General features: G+C 54.5%; 1 protein-coding gene and 1 long non-coding RNA gene across 5 annotated transcripts; one reads left to right on the plus strand and one right to left on the minus strand.

The window, feature by feature from the left end:
• Positions 1 to 1,702: 1,702 nt before the first annotated feature.
• Positions 1,703 to 22,563, plus strand: MAG (myelin associated glycoprotein). Of its 4 annotated transcripts, none has more exons than XM_033225726.1 (12): positions 1,703 to 1,861; positions 3,892 to 3,947; positions 5,034 to 5,102; positions 5,259 to 5,627; positions 8,349 to 8,645; positions 8,931 to 9,188; positions 11,230 to 11,490; positions 18,723 to 19,010; positions 19,392 to 19,488; positions 20,744 to 20,843; positions 21,115 to 21,159; positions 22,045 to 22,563. In XM_033225726.1, the coding sequence occupies exons 3-11, from the start codon at positions 5,057 to 5,059 to the stop codon at positions 21,145 to 21,147; spliced, it is 1,749 nt and encodes a 582-aa protein (XP_033081617.1). In that variant the 5' UTR covers positions 1,703 to 1,861; positions 3,892 to 3,947; positions 5,034 to 5,056; the 3' UTR covers positions 21,148 to 21,159; positions 22,045 to 22,563. The 4 variants fall into 4 exon arrangements, with proteins under 4 accessions (XP_033081617.1, XP_033081618.1, XP_033081615.1 ...); XM_033225727.1 differs by lacking the exon at positions 22,045 to 22,563 and adding an exon at positions 21,409 to 21,630; XM_033225724.1 differs by lacking the exon at positions 21,115 to 21,159.
• Positions 3,736 to 6,443, minus strand: LOC117092344. The gene is made up of 4 exons (XR_004440753.1): positions 6,278 to 6,443; positions 5,045 to 5,987; positions 4,791 to 4,890; positions 3,736 to 4,082 (listed from the first exon to the last, which is right to left on the minus strand). It is a non-coding gene; the product is annotated as an uncharacterized LOC117092344 (long non-coding RNA).
• Positions 22,564 to 23,256: the final 693 nt, after the last annotated feature.

Raw genomic sequence — 23,256 nt, forward strand, 5'->3', positions numbered from 1 at the left:
GTTTTTAAGCCACCCAGTTTGTGAAACTTTGTTGTAACAGTCCTAGAAAACTGACACACCTGCTTTCTCGTAAGAGATCAGCTGATGCGGCAGCCCCAGCCACTGGATCTGCAGGTTGGTTGTTCCCTTACACAGTGTACGTGCCCGCCAGTCACAGGTCCTCTCACCCAGCCCCTTCCTCTCACGGGCTCCAGCCGCCTTGCTCCCACGGGGCTCCTGGATACCCGAGTTGCAGATGTCAGCGACTATTGTGAGTGCTCCTGTGGGACACTGTCCTCTCCCCAGCAATAGCCTTCAGTTCACACCCAGGGAGGAGATGGAGCCCCACACTATACCCGCACACAACTCCAGCTCCAACGAGGTGGGTGTTGATGCTGAAGGCTGAGACATGCAAATACCTCTAGGATCTCCTTGTCACCCTGACCATCACCAAAGCCCAGGCACCAGGCCCCTCTCTTCTCCAGGACCCAGGCGTTCAAGCCCCACCCGACTCTCAATGGGCCTTTGTCCGGGACTGGGAAAGGCACGGGCAGAGTCTGACATCATGAAGCCTGGGGTGGGGGTGGGACTCCCCCTCCCCCTCCAACTCCCCCATATCCCCACAACACTTCTCTCCCTGGTCTGAGGGATTTCCCTGCCCCTCATCCCCTGGGTTCTCCCTTGAGAGTGAGGACACCCCCTCCCCACCGCTCTGGCTTGAAGGAGGAGAGGAGATGTCCCAGTGCAGCTGAACAGCTCATGGTGAAATCACTGCTGCACTTTGTCACGCCACCTCCAGCTGTCCCAAGCCCCCACCCACCTTGCAAAGTCGTGACCAAGGGGTGGAATCTGCACTCAGAAGATCCTCGCCCAACTCGGTCAGCACAGCCCTCTGTGCACCAAGCACACTGCTCCAGGGGACAGAAGAGTACACATGATAGACAGAGTGGCAGATAGGTTTCTGGTGAGCCCCTGCCTCTGAGAGCTCCTGGGTTAGTGGGAGGCAGAGGCGGGCAGACCTAGGGTGCACACGGGCCAGCCTGCCAGGGCTACAGAAGGAAAGGACAGCATTGCAATGGAGGGGCCTGGCTAATGGGGGAAGATGGGAAAGCTTCCCGGGGAAGCGGCACCCAGGCTGCTGAGCCTACAGGACGGGTGAACGGCAGCCAGTGCCAGAGTGGGGAGTGCTATGGAGTGGGGACTGCTTTCCAGGAAGAATGAGCAGCAGGTGCCCAGGCCCTGAGTCTGAAGATACCCCGGGGCTCTGGGGAACACATTCAACCACCCATGCTGTTTATTAAGCTCAACTGCCTGCCAGGAACTTGTCTATGAGCGGGGATAGATTGAGAATATCCAAGACAAAGCTTCTGGCCTGGTGGAGGTCATGTTCTCATGAAAGGAGTTGGTGAACACGGAAGGTCATTTCAGATGGCAAGAGGAGGTGACATTGACGTTGAGGGTGGAAAGGACCTGTCTCCTTCTGCTGCCCACCTAATGTTGCCACTGAGATTCCCTGAGGACAATGCCTCTGTCCCTCAGCCTGGGAATTCCAAAGAGATTAGACTGCTCCCCGTCCCCAGGACCCAGAATCAGGGTGTTTAGGGATGGAGGATGGGGAGAGAGCAAGGCAGCCACCCCCAACCCCTCCAGGAAGGAGCTAGGAGAACCCAGGCGTCAGGCTGCCCAGTCCGAGCCCCGTGGTGACAAGGGCCCTTTTGTGCCCCCCTCCCCCGGGGGTAGGGAGGAGCTGGGCCCTGGAGGCAGGCGGCCCCTGGCACCCAGGGGGAGGGGAGGGGCTGGCAAGTAGGGGGCCTAGACCCTGGGAGGCAGGGGACTGTGAGCTGGGCCGGCTGAGCAGAGGTGCAGAAGCAACTGTGTCCAAGTGAGTACGATGGCAGGGAGGCCAGGGCATGGTGAGCAGGGCGCCGGGGCAGTGGCACCCAGACGTGAGCAGAGTCAGGTGCTCTGGGTGAGGAAGCGTCGCTGTGCACCACCACTGATTTAGGATGCAGGAGGGTGTGGCTTGGAGCTGCTCTGGGGATGGGCTGGGACCATCACTGGGGCAGCGATGGGGCTCTGGGAAGAAACCGCAGAGAGAAAGAACAAAGGGCCCCCCTCAGCACCCCTTGCGGGTGAAGGTTTTGCAGGAGAGGTTTCCTTGGGGTTCCCGAGTGCGGGGCAGATGGGGTGGAGGAGGTCTGGGTCTGGCTGAAGAATGGAAGGATATCCAGGTGATCAGACACCTGCAGTCTGCAATCTGGGAGGTGGATGGGGTAATGGGCTGTGCGTGACCGCATTCTAGCACCTGGGCACCCAACAGGTGTGTGTGTGCGTGTGTGTGTGTGTGCACGTGCACACACACACGGCTGCCCATGCACCTTCCTCTGTGAGCCTCAGTCAACTTTTATTCATTAATCCCGACTAAGGAAACTTTATTTTTTATTACTATGTTTTTAAGAGACGGTACTCTCACTATATTGCCCAGGCTGGTTTTAAACTTCTGGGCACAAGAGATTCTCCCAACTTGGCCTTCCAAAGTGCTGGGATTACAGGCGTGAGCCACTGCGCCCGGCCCCAACCAAGGAAACTTTCTAGATGCATTTGTCCTCATCCCATCCTTCCCTTGACATTTTAACCCAACAGATCTGCTGTACATATGTTTATGGACTGTGACCACACACATTGTAATAACTGAGGTTGATTTGGCCCCCATCCCGAGAACTGGCTTTCCCCCGCTGTTAAGAGTACATGATTTACCTGATAGTTTCATGTCTGCCCGGGCACGTGCTCATCCTCATCTGCGTCTCTCACCTGTACCTTCCTGTCACAGGTGCAAGGGCAGCGTCGGCCAGGTGTCCACTGGCACGTGTCTGGCTGGACCCGTGTATAGCCATCCTCAGTGTGTGTGTGCAGTTCCTTGCATCTTTGTCAGCCTGCCATGCATGCAGGGCTGTGTGTGTGTGTGTGTGTGTGTGCGCGTACACCGAATGCCAGGTCTATGTCTGTCCAGGTGTGTGTGGACAGCAGCAGGGGCATTGCATGCATGCCTCAGGAACTGTGTGAGTGCCAGCCCATCTCTGTGGGCACAGGAGTCCCCGTGCCTGTCTGTGTTCAGGGTCCTGTCTGGGTGTCCGCATGAGTCTCTGCTGTGTGTGCCTGCCCCTTCTGACTGGGGCTACATCTGTCACATTTCATCCCAGCAATTGGATATGTGTGTGCATGCGTCTCTGTCCGTGGGAAGAGGGTGGTGAAGGCTGGGAAAAGCAATCACTTGGAAACCCTGGCTCCAACCCCAAGGCAACCCACGGAGCAGCAGGGTGCCAGGGGCTCGCTAGCCCCCACCCTGGGCCTTCCTGGCCCCACGCAAAGCCCAGTCAGGAGTGCCTGACCCCTTTCTCACTCCCCACCCACCCTGAAAGCCCCCCGCAGGCTAAAGCATCCTCTCCCCGAGGGAACAGGACTCTTTTGTACCGGGGACCAGCTTCTGGTGAGGGTGCAGACACCAGGGACCGTCTGTGGGGTGGGAGAGGGCGGCAGGAATTCATGCGGCATGTCGGGAATGCTGATGTTGTGAAACCCAGTCATTGATGGCGCTGGGTCCCTGCCCGCCACCCCCAGGCCCTGGCCGTGGGACATCTGCTCCCTCACTCCACTCGCCACACCCCTCTGCCTCACCCCCGTACCCCGATGCGGTCGTTCCCCCCTTCCCTCCCCACAGTTCTCCCACACCCCAGCTTGTGGGGAGTTGTTGCCAGAGAGTGGCTTCGAGGCTGTGTGGGAGGGTCCCAGGCACGATGGGAGGCCACATGGGCAGCCTGACAACAGGTCACAACCCATGCAGGAGATACTGAAGCGGGGGCGGGTTGGGGCCCCTGATCCTGCCCCCTTGCACCTGAGTGACTCTTGTTGCAGGTTGTCTGGCAGCTTCAGGTGGACCCAGAAGACGTTCCCAACTCAGGGAGACTCAGGTGAGGGGCAGGGTACCAATTCTCTTCCCTTGCTTGAGCTTTGCAATGCTGGCCCTGCCTTGGCTCTCTGGTTCTTACTTTCTGGAGCTCTCCAGGGCCATCATGATGACAAAGATAATGATCAGCACATCATCACTGCACAGAGACAGGACATGCGGCTAAGACTGCAGACCGACTGTGTGGCCTTGGGCGAGTCACTTAACCTCTCTGGACCTCAGCTATAAAATGAGGATAATGCACCTTCCTCAAAGAGATCAAATGAGTTAAGACAGCAGAATAAGCAATGAGGGCTGGCTCATGGCCAATGCCATTGAAGGGTTTGTAATTATAAGTAATAGCAGCAGGTCGAGTGCGGTGGCTCATGCCTGTAATCCCTACACTTTGGGAGGCTGAGGCAGGAGAATCGCTTGAGCCAAGGAGTTCGAGGCCAGTCTGAGCAACGTGGAATATGACAAGACTCCCATCTCCAAAAATAAATAAATAAATAACAAAATAAATAAACTACAGTAAAATTAGCCAGGCATGGTGGTGTGCACCTGAGGACCCAGCTACTCTGGAGGATTGCTTAAGCCTGGGAGATTGAAGCTGCAGGGAGTGAGCCATGATTGCACCATTGTATTTCAGCCTGGGCGACAGAGCTGAGACCCCATCTCAAAAAGTAAAAAGTTAAAAAATATCAGCAGACCAGGCATGGTGATTTACACTGCTAATCCTTTGGAAGCCAAGGCAGGAATATTGCTGGAGGCCAGGAGTTCAAGACCAGCCTGGGCAACATAGTGAGACCCCCTCCCGCCCCATTTCCACAAAAAAGAAGAAAAATTAACTGGGTGTGGTGGAGCATACCAGAAGCTGAGAGAGGAGGATGACATGAGCTTAGGATTTCGAGGCTATAGCGAGCTGTGACTGTGCCACTGCATTCCAGCCTGGGCAACGCAACAAGACTCTGTCTCAGAAAAACAAGTAAATAAATGCATAAATAAATAACAATAGCAGCAGCAGCTAACGTGAATGAGCCTCTTCCTGAAGCCCACATGGAACACCCCCTTTCACTTCCCCCAGCCTTTAACCCTCTCCTCTCTGTTTCAGCGATCACTCACTTGCTGTACAGAATGATATTCCTCACGGCACTGCCTCTCTTCTGGATTATGATTTCAGGTAATGGCCGACAGGTGCTGGGGACCCAAGGGCCTTGGCCTCTGAGCAGGTTGGAGGTGGGTCCCTGCACCCCCTGGCATGTGGTCAGGGATGGGAGCTGGAGGGAGTGATCAGGTAGGATGTGTCCCTGAACTTCAGCTCCCTGCTTGCCCGCAGCCTCCCGAGGGGGTCACTGGGGTGCCTGGATGCCCTCGTCCATCTCGGCCTTCGAAGGCACCTGCGTCTCCATCCCCTGCCGCTTTGACTTCCCGGATGAGCTGCGGCCTGCGGTGGTGCATGGTGTCTGGTACTTCAATAGCCCCTACCCCAAGAACTACCCTCCGGTGGTCTTCAAGTCGCGCACCCAAGTCGTCCACGAGAGCTTCCAGGGCCGCAGCCGCCTCCTGGGGGACCTGGGCCTGCGCAACTGCACCCTCCTGCTCAGCAACGTCAGCCCCGAGCTGGGCGGGAAGTACTATTTCCGTGGGGACCTGGGCGGCTACAACCAGTACACCTTCTCAGAGCACAGCATCCTGGACATCATCAGTGAGTCCCCAGCAGTTGTGCAGGCACTGGGGGTTGCGGCAGCGGGGCAGGAAGGAGTGTGGCCGGAAGGCCTCCCCACACCTTCCCCAGCAGGCCTGGATGGCAGATCTGGGAGGTGCTGATTTGGCTGGGGGTGCAAACCTCAAGGCCCACGCAGACCATGCAGATGGCAGACATGAACAAAGCAGGGCCCCAGAATAGTCTTGCTGCCCTCAGAGGGAAACAGGTGCTCCTACTCTTTTGGAAACACCTGGAGAAAGGCAGTGGAGCCAGTGGGTAGGGGCAAGGCTGCTGGGTCCCCACTTCCGCGTGGTGACCTTGGGCAAGTGACTTAACTTCCTTGGGCCTTGGTTTTCTCTTCTGTAAAATGGGGATAAGAATAGCACTTAAGGCAATAAGTGAAATGCCGTCAGGTGCCCAGAGCAGCACCTGGCACATGGCCTCCAGCTCTGGCCAACAGAAAGCAGGGCCATGGCTGTCAGGTGTTCTGAGTTTTCAAGATCAACCAGAATTTTGGATTATTTGGTGTAATCTCCAAATTCTTGAATTTTGGCTGCTGATTCAGATTTTTTTTTTTTTTTAATCTGTTAAGCCAAATAGAATACAGCTATGGCAGGACACGGCAATCAGATTTCAGGGGATCCCCTTACCTCATTTCTGAGCGGCGCTGCTGCTTGGAGCCCTCAGTGCTGAGTCCCTGTGAGAGAGCCGGGTTCACCCTGGTGCAGAAAGAGACTGCGGAGGTGCAGTACACACACACACACCACTCTACAGAAATCACACACTACACACTGCACACTACCTACACACTACCCACACACCACACACACACCACACACTATACATACATCACACACTACAAAAACCACACACCACACACTGCTCATGCTCCCTACACACTGCCCACACACAACACACACACACACCACACTACACAAACCACACACCACACACTGCATATACTACACACACTCTACCCACACACCACACATACACCACACCAAACACACACCACACACACAAACACCACACTACAAAAACCACACACCACACACTGCACATGCTACACACATACTACCAACACACACCACACCAAACGGACACCACATACACCACACACTACACAAACCACACACCACACACTGCACATACTAACCACGCACCACACACACACCACACACCACATAAACTACACACCACACACTGCACACACTGCCCACACGCCACACACATTACACACAGCACATACATACACCACACACTGAACATGCTACCCACATACCACACACTATACACCACACAAACCATGCACACACTACACCCTATACACACTGTACACATACATGCACTACCCACACACACAACACAAACCACACACTCCACACACAACAAACATGCACAACACGCACTACACAAACCATACACTGCACACACACCACACACTACCCAAACCACACACCACACCCCGCACACTCTACCTACACACTACCCACACACCAAATACACATCCCACACCAAACACACACCACACACACTACACAAACCAGACACCATGTACACACCACACACACAAACCACACGCTATACCCACCACACACTGCACACACACACCATACACTATGCAAACCACAACACACACTGCAGACACTACCCCTACACCAAACACACACCACACCACACACACAAACCACACGCTATACCCACCACACACTGCACACACACCACACACTACCCAAACCACACACCACATACACCACGCACTAAACTCACACCACACAAACACACACCACACACTACACACATGCACCACACACCACACACCACACATGATACAAACCACACACCACATACACACCACATACTACACTCACACCACACACACCACACACCACACACACATACCACGTACTACACAAACCACATACCACACACGACCCAAATTGCACAACACCCCCACACACTGCACACATACATGTACTACCCCCACATCACACACACACCACACATGACACAGACCACACACCACATACACCACGCACTAAACTCACACCACACAAACCACACATCACACACACAACACACTGCACACATACCATACACACAAATCACACACTGCACATGCTACCCACACACCACACACTACACACATGCATCACAAACACACCACACACTACACAAACCACACACATCACACTACACACATGCACCACACACCCACACCACACACACACACACCCCTGCACACACACACTCACGTGCCAGGCAGAGGGTAAACCAAGCAGGCATGGGAGAGGAGAGCTGCTTGGGAAGTGATGAGGTGTGGGGAACCCACACTGACTCCAGAGCTACAGGGTTTGTAACCAGTGTTACCTGGTGCAGCTGCAGCCTCAGTTTCTCCATCTGCAAAATGAGCAAAATTACTGTACTCACCCTCTCGCTTCGTCGGAGGGACTGGCAAGTTAAACGCTGTCAAGTGCTCTGGCCACGACACTGTGATTTTCATTACGATGGCGCTTTGATGGCTCCGTGGAGGGCTCTGGGGTGACCAAGAAGAGGAAGGGTGAAGGGAACTCTGAATCCGGAGGCAGGGAGCGGAGGCGGTACCACTGAGGCATACCATTGCCAGCAATGGAGGCGGACAAGGAGGAGGGTGGGTGGGGTGGGACTGGGACCGTAGCCCAGTGCTGCTTCCTCAGCCCTCCCTTTCCCCGCCTCATATAGACACCCCCAACATCGTGGTGCCCCCAGAGGTGGTGGCAGGCACGGAAGTGGAGGTCAGCTGCATGGTGCCGGACAACTGCCCAGAGCTGCGCCCTGAGCTGAGCTGGCTGGGCCACGAGGGGCTAGGGGAGCCCGCTGTGCTGGGCCGGCTGCGAGAGGACGAGGGTACCTGGGTGCAGGTGTCGCTGCTGCACTTCGTGCCCACGAGGGAGGCCAACGGCCACCGGCTGGGCTGCCAGGCCTCCTTCCCCAACACCACCCTGCAGTTCGAAGGCTATGCCAGCCTGGACGTCAAGTGTGAGCCTGGGTGCGGGCAGGGCGGGGTGGGGCGGGGCCCGGGGAAGGGGTGGATCTGGGGATGGGGCCGGAGGCGGGGCCGGGCAGTAATGGGGGCGGGGCCAGGGCCAGGGCCAGGCAGGGATTGGGGGGTGCGGTGGGGGCGGAACCAGGCAGTCCCCGGGTGGGGCCAAGGCCGAAGGCGGGGCCGGGCAGTTTTGGAAGCTGGGCCGGGCTGGCGGGGAGAGGGCACCCGGCCGGGTCCCCAGCACCTGCTCACTAACCTCGCTGTGTCGCGGGCCTCAGACCCCCCGGTGATTGTGGAGATGAACTCCTCGGTGGAAGCCATCGAGAGCTCCCACGTGAGCCTGCTCTGTGGGGCTGACAGCAATCCGCCGCCGCTGCTGACCTGGATGCGGGACGGGACGGTGCTCCGGGAGGCCGTGGCCGAGAGCCTGCTCCTGGAGCTGGAGGAGGTGACCCCCGCCGAGGATGGCGTCTACGCCTGCCTGGCCGAGAATGCCTACGGCCAGGACAACCGCACCGTGGGGCTCAGTGTCATGTGTGAGTGGCTTGCCCTGTGTGTCCACACGCCCACCTGCAGCCGAGAGATAAAGGAAAGAGGCCTCATCCAGGGCGAGCAGGGGCTGGACCCCGCAGGGGACCGGCCATAAACACAGTCGAGGCCAAGGTGGACAGGAGGGTTGCAGGTCAATCTGTACCTTCATTCTTTGCACAAGAATCTGGGGAACACCTGCTCTGCCTCACCCTCCTTCCCAGGATAAGACTCAGGCCTGCCTCCTAGTGAAGCCTGTTAGCTGCAGCTTCCTGAGGGCAGCTCCTGGCTGTTCTGGGACTTGGTGTGGGCCTGGCTCCAGAAAATTTTACTTTATAAAATTTTTTTGGAGACAAGGTCTTGCTCTGTTGCCCAGACTGGAATGCAGTGGTGCCATCATAGCACCCCTTGCCCTCAAACTCCTGGGCTCAAGCAAGCCTCCCACCCCAGCCTCCCGAGCAACTGGGCCTACAGGTGTGCACCACCAAACGCCAGGCTAATTTTTAAATTGTTTTGTGAAGTTGGGATCTTGCTACATTGCCCAGGCTGGTCTCAAACTCCTGGGCTCAAGCGAGCCTCCCACCTCAGCCTGCTGCACTGCTGGGCCTACAGGCAGGAGCCACCACACCCAGCCAATTTTTCTATTTTTTTTGTAGAGACAGAGAATGGATATGTTCCCTGGCCTGGTCTTAAACTTCTGGGCTCAAGTGATCCTCCCGCCTCAGCCTCTGAAAGTGCTGGGATTACAAGCGTGAGCCACTGCGCCTGGCCAGGAATCCGTATTTTTAAATGATTTCCATTGTAGTTCTAATGAGAGGATTGAGGGGACTTCAGGCCTCAGCCAGCCCCTTGTATGCAAATTTATATTATTGGGCCTGCAAGAAGGGAGCCGGTCAGAAGAGGATTCTTAGCTGAGAACCAAGGAGAGACCATTCATTCTTTCATTCATTCATTCACAAATGTGTATTGAGGCAAAGTGCCCAGCACTGGGGATATTAACAATGACAGCCCCAGCCAACATTTGCTCCATAGCTCCTGCAAGCCTTTTTTTTTTTTTTTTTTTGAGACAGAGTCTCGCTCTGTCACCAGGCTGAAGTGCAGTGGCGTAATCTTGGCTCACTGCAACCTCTCACTTCCTGGTTCAAGCAATTCTCCTGCCTCAGCTTCCCAAGTAGCCAGGATTACAGGCGCACACCACCACGCCTCGCTAATTTTTGTATTTTTAGTAGAGACAGGGTTTCACCATGTTGGCCAGGATAATCTCAAACTCCTGACCTCGTGATCTGCCTGCCTTGGCCTCCCAAAGTGCTGGGATTACAGGCATGAGCCAGCGAGCTCGGCCTAATTTTTGTATTTTTAGTAGAGACGGGATTTCACCATGTTGGTCAGGCTGGTCTCGATCTCCTGACCTCAGGTGACCCCCCCACCTCAGCTTCCCAAAGTGCTGGAATTACAGGTATGAACCTCCATGCCTGGCCTCCTGCGTGCTTTTGACATGCCCTTTTCTCCCCAGTATTCCCATGGCTGGCTCTGCCCACCTCCTAGCCTCGCTGAAGCCTTCCCCCATCATCCTATCCCAAACTGTAACGACCCTGATTTTCCATACGCTCGGCCCCTTTATTTTTCTCTACACACTTCTTCCCATCTTACAAAGTATATATTTTATTTAATTACATCTGCTTTTTCCTCATGGGCCTTGTTCAAGCTGGAGCAATGCCTGTCACTCAGCAGGTTCTCAGTGAATGTTGGATGACCGCCCCTATGAAGGCGGAACTATTATAAAGCCCATTTTCCAGATGAGAAAAGTGAAGCCCAGAGAGGTTAAGACGTGGGCCCACACACAACTGGGCAGGGGTAGAGTCGGGATCTGAAGACAAGCACTCTGGCTACAGAGCTGCTGTTCTAGGAAACGAGATAGCCCGGACTGGGGTCACCTGAGCCTTCCTGAACTGGTGTGCTAGGTTTGGGGTGGGATCTGGGGTCCTATCTGGGGGTGGCTGGCAGAAACACCTACTGGGTTCTGACCATCAGTCCCGTGCCACTCCACAGATGCACCCTGGAAGCCGACGGTGAACGGGACCGTGGTGGCCGTAGAGGGGGAGACGGTCTCTATCTTGTGCTCTACACAGAGCAACCCGGACCCTATTCTCACCATCTTCAAGGAGAAGCAGATCCTGGCCACAGTCATCTATGAGAGCGAGCTGCAGCTGGAGCTGCCGGCCGTGTCGCCCGAGGATGATGGAGAGTACTGGTGCGTGGCTGAGAACCAGTATGGCCAGAGGGCCACTGCCTTCAACCTGTCTGTGGAGTGTGAGTACCTTCCGCTCCCCTTCAACCTGTCTGTGGAGTGTGAGTACCTTCCGCTCCCCTTCAACCTGTGGAGTGTGAGTACCTTCCGCTCCCCTTCAACCTGTCTGTGGAGTGTGAGTACCTTCCGCTCCCCTTCAACCTGTCTGTGGAGTGTGAGTAACTTCCGCTCCCCTATGCCAGGGACGGATGGTTCCGTGGGGGACACCAGGGTTACTGTGGGTGCCCACGCATCCCAATCAGTGTTGGCTTTGCCTGTCCTCTGGAGAGACAAGGAAGGGAGGGCAGGGAAACTGAATTCACAGCAGGAATACAAAATCCCATCTGAGAATACTGTGTTCCCACATCCAGGGGTGGGCTTTTTTTTTTTCTTTTGTTTTGAGACAGAGTCTTGCTCTGTCACCCAGGCTGGAGTGCAGTGGCGCAATCTCCGCTCACTGCAATCTCTACCTCCTGGGTTCAAGCAATTTTCCTGCCCCAGCCTCCTGAGAAGCTGGAATTGCAGGCACCAGCCACCACACTTGGCTAACTTTTGTGTTTTTAGTAGAGACAGGATTTTGCCATGTTGGCCTGCCTTGTCTCGAACCCCTGACCTCAGATGATCCAGATGATCTGCCCGCCTCAGTCTCCCAAAGTTCTAGGATTACAAGCGTGAGCCACCGTGTCCAGCCTGGGGTGGACTCTTGACCAGTGAAATTTCTGGATCCTGTGGCTACTGCCCCTCTGCATTAACCAAAACAATGACCACGATCTCTAACCTGTGTAGAGTGTCGCTATGTACCAGGCACTGTTGGAAGCGCTGTACAGCAACCCACTCATTTCATCCTCGTGACATCTTCAGGAGTGAGGTTCTATTACTGTTCCCCTGTTTATGGAGAAGGAAACTGAGACCCAGAGAGGTTATGCCACTTGCCTAAGTCCCCACAGCCAGGAAATGGCAGAATTTGAGGTTTGAATCCAGGCAGTCTGGTTCTATTCTTCTTTCCTGCCCAAAGCTGACCTCATCCTATGTTATGACAGCAGAATACACTGGTGGGGTAGTTGTTATACACAAAAGGCTGTGCGGCTCTGTGAAAGGTGGAGGAGAGGGCTGAGAAGACACCACGCTTATGAACAGGTAGAGAATAGCTGGAGAGATGACACAGATGCACATGAAAAGCTGCTGTCTTGGAAATGAAACTCACCATTGCACGGCTGGCCAGCGCCTCTCATCTCCTCACTATGGACTGTGCCACCATCTCCCACCACCCCTACCGCCACAGCCATCACTCCAGGTTGTAGCAGCCAAGTCACAGTTTTGACTCCCCTTCTTTAAGCAACTCCCTCTGGAATGTTGCCTTCTTGTTTCCACTTCCCCTGCTTCCCCCCAAGTTCCTGTTGGCTTCTAGCACTCCTCTCCAAACTTCACCTCTCTGGTCTTCACGATGCCCATAATGGCGCCTACCACACACATTTGTCAGAAGGTTTGATGATATTCAACATGCAAAGAATTCAATGCAGTGTCTGCTACACAGTACATGCTCTGTGTTGTGTACATGGCGACAATCAGTACATGGCAGATATAGGTTAGTCCTGTGGGGCCACCTCTCGTGGCAAAGCCGTCCCTTCCCTGTTGACCTATAATCTTCGGGCACTTTCCCTCCTGGTTCTGTTCCCTACCGGGGTTGATGTGATCCTGGTGCAGGGCTGCATGGTCCCCTGCTCCCTCTATCTGTGCATGCCATCCTGGGCCAGCTTCCCCCTCTGGTTGTCCCCTGTCCCCTGTTACACCCCACACCAGTGATTCTTAAGTTTAAGAGTCAGAGAGAGGAGCTGATGGGAGCACTTGAGCAAGCATGCAGCACCACCTCACATACATTTTCCGGTGAGGCGCACATCTCTCCTTTATAGTAAGAGCAGCGGGCAGCAAGCGTGCGTTAGGGGCCTGCCCTGGGCCAGACCTTGAATCCCCTACAGCTGTTTTCTGGCTCAGTTCTTTTTTCTTTTTTGTTTTTTTTTGAGACTGAGTCTCACTGTGTCACCCAGGCTGGAGTGCAGGGGCACAGTCTTGGCTCACTGCAACCTCTGCCTCCCAGGCTCAAGCGATTCTCCTGTCTCAGCCTCCCAACTAGCTGGGATTACAGGTGTGCACCACCACGCCTGGCTAATTTTTGTATTTTTAGTAGAGATGGGGTTTCTCCATGTTGCCCGGACTGTTCTCCAACTCCTAGCCTCAAGTGATCCACCCGCCTCGGCCTCCCAAAGTGCTGGGATTACAGGCGTGAGCTACCACGCCCGGCCTATCTGACTCAGTTTCAGTCCTAGGGTCACCCTGTGAAACAGGGGTGTGTTATCATTCTCCCCTTCACCAAGGAGAAAACTCAGGGGCGGAATTCCCTGAGGCCAGGCACCTATAAAATTGGTCCGAGCCCGATACTTCCAGACTCCTGTCTGCCCCAGCTGTTAAACCTCTGGCTGCCTCACCTCCCTCACAGCTCTTAGCACTCCAGGACTCAATCTGGCTTCTCTTGAAAACGAACACACAGGCAGATATGGAGTGTGCAGGCCTCACCCTGCTGGAGTTGAGGGGAGCAGTGGCCCTGTCCCCTGCCCCACCTGCCAGCTCCCCACTCTTCACCCAGTGCTGTGTCAAAGTGCTTGCCCTTGGAGAGTGTGACCCTCAGGCTCCCTCCTCTGCACACAGTCAATGTTCCCTGGCACCAGGGCTCCAATGTTCACTGACAATGGTGGTGACCCTTGAGCAGGGCCTTCTGCCAACCTCAGAGCCCTGAATGGCACGGGGCATGTAGGAAGCATGCAAACTTGCCGAGGGCCTGAGATGTCTAGGGAACTAGCTTGAGTACGTTGCACGTATTGACCTATTTTGTTCTTACAACCATGTGACTGGGAGGAGGATACCATTCTTCACCCCAGTTTAATACAAGGAAACAGAAGTTTGACTGGCATCCAGTCCCAATAGGGCTGAACAGACCTGGGCCAGAATCCCAGCTCTGTCCCCATCCTCCTGCATGAGTTCAGGCAAGTGACTTCAGTTTTGCAACCCTTAGCAAGGGTTCATAACAGTATCTTACCACAAAGATGGTTGTGAGAACTATGAGAATTAGGCTGGGCACGGTGGCCCACGCCTGTAATCCCAGCACTTTGGGAGGCTGAGACAGTTGGATCACTTGAGGCCAGGAGTTTGAGACCAGCCTGGCCAACTTGACAAAACCCCATCTCTACTAAAAATACAAAAATTAGCCAGGCGTGATGGCGCAAACCTGTAGTCCCAGCTACTCAGGAGGCTGAGGCAGGAGAATCGTTTGAGCCTGGGGGGGTGGAGGTTGCAGTGAGTTAAGATGGAGCCAGTGTACTCCAGCCTGGATGACAGAGCAAGACTCTGTCCCACCCCTCCACTGCCCCCGAAAAAAAGAAGAACTAAGAGAACATTACTGAGTGTTCATAGTGCTACGTACTCTGTGGATATTGGATGCCATCATCTTTCTCACTGATTTTTCCTTTGGACTCCAGGTTAAATATTTGTGTGTGTTCTGCTGCTGAGGTTTTGCTCATGGGACCCCTCGGCTGGAATGGTTCTGTCTGTCTACCCACGAGTACTTGGGTGGGACGTTAAGTGTTTTTATTTTACTTTTTAAACGTATTTATTATTACTATTATTTTTTAGAGACAGGGTCTTGCCCTGTTGCCCAGGCTGGAATGCAATGGTTTGATCACTGCTCACTGCAGCCTCAACCTCCTGGGCTCAACTGTTTCTCACACTTCAGCCTCCTGAGTAGCTAGGACTACAGGCATGCATCACTATGCCCACTTAATGTTTTAATTTTTTGTAGAGATGGGGTCTTGTTCTGTTGCCCAGGCTGGTCTCAAACTCCTGGGCTCAAGTGATCCTCCTGCCTTGGCCTCCCAGAGTGCTGGAGTGACAGGTATGAGCCACCACGCCCGGATGGGATGTTAAGTGTTTACAACACACTTGCGCGCCTATTTTTGGAGTCTCATAGCCCCTTGTGAGTTACTGACTGTAACCCCCTGGTTTTGCATAGATGAGAACTCCATCCCGTAGGTCCAGGAGGCTGAGTGGCCTCATCCAGCCAGTAGATGGCAGAGCTGGGATTCAAGCCAAATCCATCCCATTGCAAACTCCTCATTCTTTGTACCTTTGTCTTTGAGGTTTGTCTAGAGTCCCATAACAGTTTCCGCAGCTTCAGAGGTTGCCTGCAAAGGTACTAAGCACGTGCACCAGCAGGGTATCGGTGTTCCGCTAACATCCAGGTTAGACACTTTGTCACCAGAGCACCAGTGATGCTGTCTTGAGTGGAAGTGCTTTGAAAAAGTTTTAGGTCTGTCCGTTCAGGTTTGCTGTTATTAATGTACTCTATGGTGTGTTAGCTGGTTAACGCTATAGCAAGCATATTGCATCTTTGCCCGAAGAGGACTTTTTATTTAGTAGACTTAGAGACGTATGCACAGAGGTTCCCATCCCTGCCGTGAATCCGTGTGCCCGTGTGACTCTCACCACCGTTACCAGCACATTCTTTTTGCTGGAAATTGAAAATAGGTGGGGTAGGTGAGCCAAGGGTCTCTTGCCTGTGTGTAAGTGGGTTTTGGTAAGAACTCACTGAGAACCCGTGCTCCATCTAGAGCAAGCCAAGGAGGGTGCTAGACTCTCCGGCTGAGAAAGAGAACATAGTTTAAAAGGCAGCATTCGGTGCTGGAATACAGTTTCATATTTTGGTACAAAAATTAGCTGGGCATCACCACGCCCGTGCAGTCCCAGCTACTCAAGAGGCTGAGGCAGGACAATCACTTGAACCTGGAAGACAGGCGTTGCCATGAGCCGAGATCTCGCCGCTGCACTCCAGCCTGGGTGACAGAGAGAGACTCCATCTCAAAAAATCATAGTAATAATAATAATAATAATTTCCTATTTTGGAAAATGGAAAAAAAGGCTACCAGTACTGTTTTTGTAATCCAGTGGCAGCAAAGCAAAGCTCAACCAAGTGACTTTGGGTGGAGGGTGGTGTTTGGTGGTAGTGGCAGAAGGGAATCCCATGGGTGAGGGACGGCCAGGGTTCAAGGGGGCTTTAGGGGAGGAAGTGGGGGGCATCTGCAGCGGGGACTGAAAGGAAGGAGCAGAGGCTGGAAGCCAGAAAGGCGGGGATAGTCTGAACCTGTGTGAGCCCCAAGGGTCTGGGGAGGCCGGGGGCTGGGAGAGTTCCATATCCCTTCTACGTGTGAGGCCCAGAGTGGAGATGGAGCAAGCCCCTGTCTTGATGGAAACAGGGGGCCCTTTATATCAGTGTGTGATGCAGGGAGGGTGAGTGCTGGGGAGGAGAACTGAGTTAGGCAGGGAGTGAATGACGCATGGAGCGAGGTGCGGCTTCCCTGGGTGGTCAGAGAAGGAGATGCTGCGTGGGTAGAGGCCGACGTGGAGCGAGGGAGGGCGTTCCACAGGCAATTGATGGAAGTGTTCCAGGTTGAGGGAGAAACACACAGATCCTGGAGTGGCAGAAAGCTCCACAATTTTGAGACACAGCAAGGAACCGGTGTGGCTGGAAAGGACTAAGCCAGGGGGAGAGAAGGAGAGAGCATGTGGTCAGGCAGGGCCTGAGGGGCCTTGTAGATGAAAGACTTTGTATTTTGGGCTGGGCACAGTGGCTTGCACCTTATAATCCCAGCACTTTGGGAGGCCAAGGCAGGAAGATTGCTTGAGCTCAGGAGTTCAAGACCAGCATGGGGAATATAGCAAGACCCTGTCTCTACAAAAACAAACAAAAACCCTCCAGTGACTGTCATGAGTAAGATGGATTTACTGTCCTCTGCAGTTCTGAACATAAAGCTTTAAAATCAAAAGGCTTTTTGCAATTTTGTCCTGATTTGACAGCAAAATCTGGCTAAAGAACACAAGGCTGTTTGTAATCTGTACTGATTTCATTTAGGGTGAATATTCATACTTTTTTGCTGTATATATTACATTGAACTATGTGAAATTTTTCTGCATGTCAAAAATGGTCAAATGTGGCTGGGTGCGGTGGCTCATGCCTGTAATCCCAGCACTTTGGGAGGCTGAGGCGGGAGGATCACTAGAGGCCAGGAGTGCAAATGAGCTATAGTACAGCCACTGCACTTCAGCCTGGGCGACAGGGCCAGACCCTGTCTCAAAACGATAAAAAATAAAGGATTTGTATTTTAGGTGAATCGCAGAGCAACAGAAGGAGGGTTTTGAGCAGAGTGCCGTGATCTGATTTATGTATTTCAAGGTGAATGAGGTTAGAGAGAGTGAAAGAGCCAGGTCCCAGGAGAAACAGCCCATCCCTGTGACATAGTGCTCCGTCCAGGCCAAACCTGAGGCTAGAGTCGCCTCAAAAGTGGCACCTGAAGAATCGTCCCAAGAGAGCACCCCAAACCATCTCGAAATGAGTCCACTTGGGATTCCAAAGAGAGAGGCACTAAACACCAGGTGATCACCAGTCCAAAGCATTTGGGAGGGGAACTGGCACGGTGCTACAGTGAGAGAAAGGGATGTTCTACCCAGACATGTCTGTGAGGGTCAGGGTATGGGTTTACATGAGGGTTTAAGGAATTTGGCCCAGGGCTGCGGCTGGTTTCTTTCATTCTTTCATTTTTGTTGTTGTTGTTTGGGGTTTTTTTGAGACAGCGTCTCATTCTGTCACCCAGGCTGGAGTGCAGTGGCAAGATCTCAGCTCACTACAACCTCTGCCACTCAGGCTCAAATGATTCTCCTGCCTCAGCCTCCCAAGTAGCTGGGACTACAGGTGTGCACCACCACACTTGGCTAATTTTGTGTTTTTAGTAGAGACAGGGTTTCACTATCTTGGCCAGGATCTCGAACTCCTGACCTCAGGTGATCCATCCACTTTTCAGCCTCACAAAGTGCTAGTATTACAGCTGTGACCCACCGTGCCCGGCCTCTTTCAGTGTTTTGAGCAACAATCTAAACACCTTTATGGGTGCCTGGGAATGTTCAAGGTCCCTGGCGTGGGTTAGTGAAGCTTGCAGTGAAAACAGGCGGGGGCGGGGGTGGGGGGGAAGTCGTAGTGAGGTCAAGGCACTCTCAGTCAGGACAGAGAAAAAAGGAGGGGGAAATTGGAGGGCCCTACATGAAGCTACCGCCCCCACCATCCTTGGCCACGCTGGCCTTGCCTTGAGCCAAGGAGTCCCCCAGGCCGGGCCTTGTTGGTTTCTGGTCACCTTCAGTCCTGATTTTGCCTCTGCAGTCGCTCCTGTGCTCCTCCTGGAGTCCCACTGTGCGGCAGCCCGAGACACGGTGCAGTGCCTGTGCGTGGTGAAGTCCAACCCGGAGCCATCCGTGGCCTTTGAGCTGCCGTCGCGCAATGTGACCGTGAACGACAGCGAGCGGGAGTTCGTGTACTCGGAGCGCAGTGGCCTGGTGCTCACCAGCATCCTCACGCTGCGGGCGCAGGCCCAGGCCCCGCCCCGCGTCATCTGCACCGCGAGGAACCTCTATGGCGCCAAGAGCCTGGAGCTGCCCTTCCAGGGAGCCCGTGAGTGGCATGGACTTGGGGTGGGAGCCACAGGAGGGAGCGGGCTCCTCTTGGATCCAAGCTCCCAAGGCTGACCAACAGCCACAGAGCATGGGCTATGCAGATTGAGAAAAAGGTCAAATTCTCCCTTTCCGGTTGGAGAGGAGAAGCCGCCCTGAGTTTGCCCGAGTTTGCTCGGACCTTTGCGGTATGAGCCCCTCCCCAGGGCCTCTCCAGCACAAAAGGGATTGCCCTGGCGCCAGGAGCCTCCGTGCCAGTCAGTGCAAGGATGCCCCGGCTGCGTGAATACATTGACTGTCACCCCAGCACGTCTCCAAAGTTCTCAGGTGTTGTCACCACCACCCATAGCCCTAAGGGCGCCTGGGTCTTCTCTGTCCTCAGATCGACTGATGTGGGCCAAGATCGGGCCTGTGGGCGCTGTGGTCGCCTTTGCCATCCTGATTGCCATCGTCTGCTACATTACCCAGACACGCAGGAAGTGAGTGCTAGCCGGGGCTGATCTGGGGATGATCCAAAAAGGGGACCTGGTGGGAGATGGAGGCCTGGAGTGGGCGGGGGAAGGCAGCACCATGAGTGTAGAGAAGGCAGATTCTGCTCTGGGAATGTTCAGCTGGACATTTTTAATTCCAGCCCCTGCTGGTCAGGAGCACACCAGGGCCCAGGCTGAGTCCTTTACACACATCATTTGAGACCTGTTTCCCCACATTCTATTTTGACGGCCTCCCTATCTCCAGGAACTCTCCCCTGCACACTCCAGTGTAGTGGGGAAAGCCCAGTTACTCCCTACAGCCACAGCAGCAGGTCCACTTGACGCCAGAAGCCCCAAAGATTACACACCTCTGTGGCAAAAAATATATGCCTTGGCCAGGTGCATTGGCTCACACCTGTTATCCCGCACTTTAGGAGGCCAAGGCAGAAGGATTGCTTGAGGCCAGAAATCTGACACTAGCCTGGGCAACACAGCAAGACCACATCTCTAAAAAAAAATTTTTTTTTGATTAGCCAGGCATGGTGGCACACACCTGTAGTCCCAGCTACTTGGGAGGCCGAGGTGGAAGGATTGCTTGAGCTCAGGAATTAGAGGCCTGTCTGGGCAACATAAGGAGACCCCATCTACAAAAAAATGAAAAAATTAGCTAGGCATAGTGGCACGTGCCTGTGGTCCCAGCTACTCCAGAGGCTGAGGAGGGAAGATCACTTGAGCCTAGGAGGTTGAGGCTGTAGTGAGCTATGATTTCACCGTTGTACTCCAGTCTAGGTGACAAAGAGAGACCCTGTCTCTAAAAACAAACAAACAAACAAACTAACAAACAAAAAGCCTCTCCAGCCCCAAACCACAGCTACCTGGCCCAACTGAACTGCAGCCGTGTTTCCTCCTTGTGGCACACACACATCAGCCGTCCTGAGAAATAAATTCACCTCTCTGCTCCACATCCTGGTGGCAAGAGGGGCAGACAGACCCAGAGCCTATGAGGGGGAACCTGGAGAATCCAGACGGGGGTCCTGAAAAACAGCAGAGTCCAGTGGCCAGGTGGCTCATCCCCAGCTGGGTGGGGGCCGCAGAGGTGGGAAGGATGGGCTGTGTGGGCAGAAGAGGCTGGTTCTGAAAGGGCTGCTTGCCACATCTTAGAGATGGGTGGGAGAACTCTGAGGTCCCCTGAGCCAAACTCCTAAAACACATGGGGGTGCAGAAAGGGAGGGCAGAGGGAGGTCTGATGAGTCCTGCCCTACAGAAAGAACGTGACAGAGAGCCCCAGCTTCTCGGCAGGGGACAACCCTCCCGTCCTGTTCAGCAGTGACTTCCGCATCTCTGGGGCACCAGAGAAGTACGAGGTAAGGACCAGAGCCCTGCAGCACCAGGCTGGCCTGGGAACCTGGATACCAGGATCACCGAGGGCCTGGGAGGGGTCTGTGAGGCCAAGGGGCAGGGGAGTGGGGTGGCCTCTCAGAGGAGGAGAGGAAGGACATTCCAGGGCTAGGTTGGACCTGGAGGTTGGGGAGGCGGTGCCCAGGCTGAAGCTGTGTAGGGGGCATGGGACGTGGGGCCCAAGGAACCCCTCCCTCTCCCTGCCTGCGTCTGTGACTGCATTTCCTTCTCCAATAGTCCAAAGAGGTCTCTACCCTGGATTCTCACTGAGCGCCCCAGGAGGTAGGTTCCGGGGGCCTCAGTGTGACCTCCTCTGGGCCCTCCTTGGGCCCTGGGGTTGGCGTGCATGTCCGTGTGTCCCTGTCAGGTGTCAAGGTGGTCTCTGGTGAAGTTTGGGCCTGCCCGGCAGTGCTGGCCTTGTCTAGTCTGTCCTGTTGCAGCTCCCTTCTGTCTGTGGCCCCCGTCCTGTGTGTCCAAATTCCTGTGACTGGGGGGTGGGAAGCATGAGCGGAACCCACGTGTCACTTGCAGGACCTCCCAGATTGAGGGGGAACCCATGCCGGATCCAAACATGGGAGATACGTACCAAACCAGGTATTTCCAGGAATTTGGAAAGATGGGGTCCTGACTAGGTGGCTTCCCAGCGCTTTGAGAAGCTGAGGCAGTTGGATCACCTGAGGTCAGGAGTTCGAGACCAGCCAGGCCAACATGGTGAAACCCCATCTCTACTAAAAATAAAAAAAGTTAGCCAGGCGTGTTGGCGGGCGCCTGTAATCCCAGCTACTCGGGAGGCTGAGGCAGAAGAATCGCTTGAACCCCAGAGGTGGAGGTTGCAGTGAGCCGAGATCGAGCCATTGCAATCCAGCCTGGGTCTCAAAAAAAAAAAAAAAAAAAAAAAAAAAAAAAGAAGAAGAAGAAGAAAGCTTCCTGGATAAACTGAATTTGTAGGCAGATTTCAAGCTCAGCAATGATTAACACTGGCAGAAGCTCCAGAGTGGGACCCGGTGACCACGGGGCCTGTTGAGCCTGCGGTCCTTGAGAAAGGAGGTTGACACAGGGATTTATTTGGTACGGAACTCAGGAGCTCTGAGGGTGCAAACACTCTGGCCTCTGCATGGGGAAAAGGCAGGGAGCAGGACCCTGCTAATGGGTGATTTCCCCTCCTAGAGCGAGAGGCGCCTGGGATCTGAGAGGAGGCTGCTGGGCCTTCGGGGAGAACCCCCAGAGCTGGACCTGAGCTATTCTCACTCGGACCTGGGGAAACGGCCCACCAAGGACAGCTACACGCTGACGGAGGAGCTAGCTGAGTATGCTGAAATCCGGGTCAAGTGAAGGAGCTGGGGGCAGCCCGTGTGGCTGACCCCCCCTCAGGACCCTCGCTGGCCCCCACTGGCTGCGGGCTCCCTTCCTCCCAAAAGTAGCGGGGACTGGGGCAGGAGGGGAATGAGGCAGGTGACAGTGAGGTCCTGGGGACCTGACCTCCCCCTCCTTCCCAGCTGCCCCTCCCTGCCAGCACCCCCACGCCCTCATTACGGCTCCTCTCTAACCACCGTTACCCTCATTTGTCTGGAGAGGAGCTCTGTCTGTCCGTGTTATTTATTGCTACTTCCTGCCTGGTCTCCTGCCCCAACACCTGGCCCCGGGGCCTGTACAAAAGGGACATGAAATAAATGCCCCGAAGCCAAAGCCAGTCTAGATCCTGATGCTTTCTGACCCGTCTTTGGGCAGCCTGCCATCCCACTGTCTACAGAACGATGACAGAATTTCTCCTTGCCCTCGGCTGAGCCTGGTGTGCAGACAAGGGCCCAGGGATTTTAGCCTTGAACCCAGGGCCAGTGGCCATTAAGTTGCTCCCACTCTGAGCTGGTAGCTGCGGGCTGGGTCTGGTTTGACTTCTGGGTGATTTCACATAAAAATCCTCATGCTGGTTTCTGTCGCAGTCAGATCAGTTGACAGCACCAGGCTTGCACTTGCACGTGGCCATGACTTGTTGAAAGGGAGGGTCCTGTGCATTGACCACAGTCCCCACCACTCCCTATTGTCCCACACCTGGCCGGCTTCTTACACTGAGATTACCTCCTGGTCCTTGCAGCTTGGAGTGCGAGCCGCAGATCTAGGTCTCACGAGCCCATGTTGGTTTCACCCCCATCTCTCATACTCATGCTGCAGTTTGCAGTGTCAGCAAATTTTACACATCCCTACATTCAGTTCGAGAAACATTAATTAAGCACCAGCTGTATACCAAGCACTTTCCAGAGGCTCAGGCTATCCTGAGAAGGGTCTCCGAGGACAACTCTGTGACAATGAGAACGCTGAAACTTAGGGAAGTTAGGTAATTTTCCCAGGGTCCTGGAGCTCGGAAATGGTGTGGCCAGGCCC

Source organism: Trachypithecus francoisi, unplaced genomic scaffold (assembly GCF_009764315.1).
Source record: "Trachypithecus francoisi isolate TF-2019V2 unplaced genomic scaffold, Tfra_2.0 Lachesis_group12, whole genome shotgun sequence".
NCBI lineage: Eukaryota > Metazoa > Chordata > Mammalia > Primates > Cercopithecidae > Trachypithecus > Trachypithecus francoisi.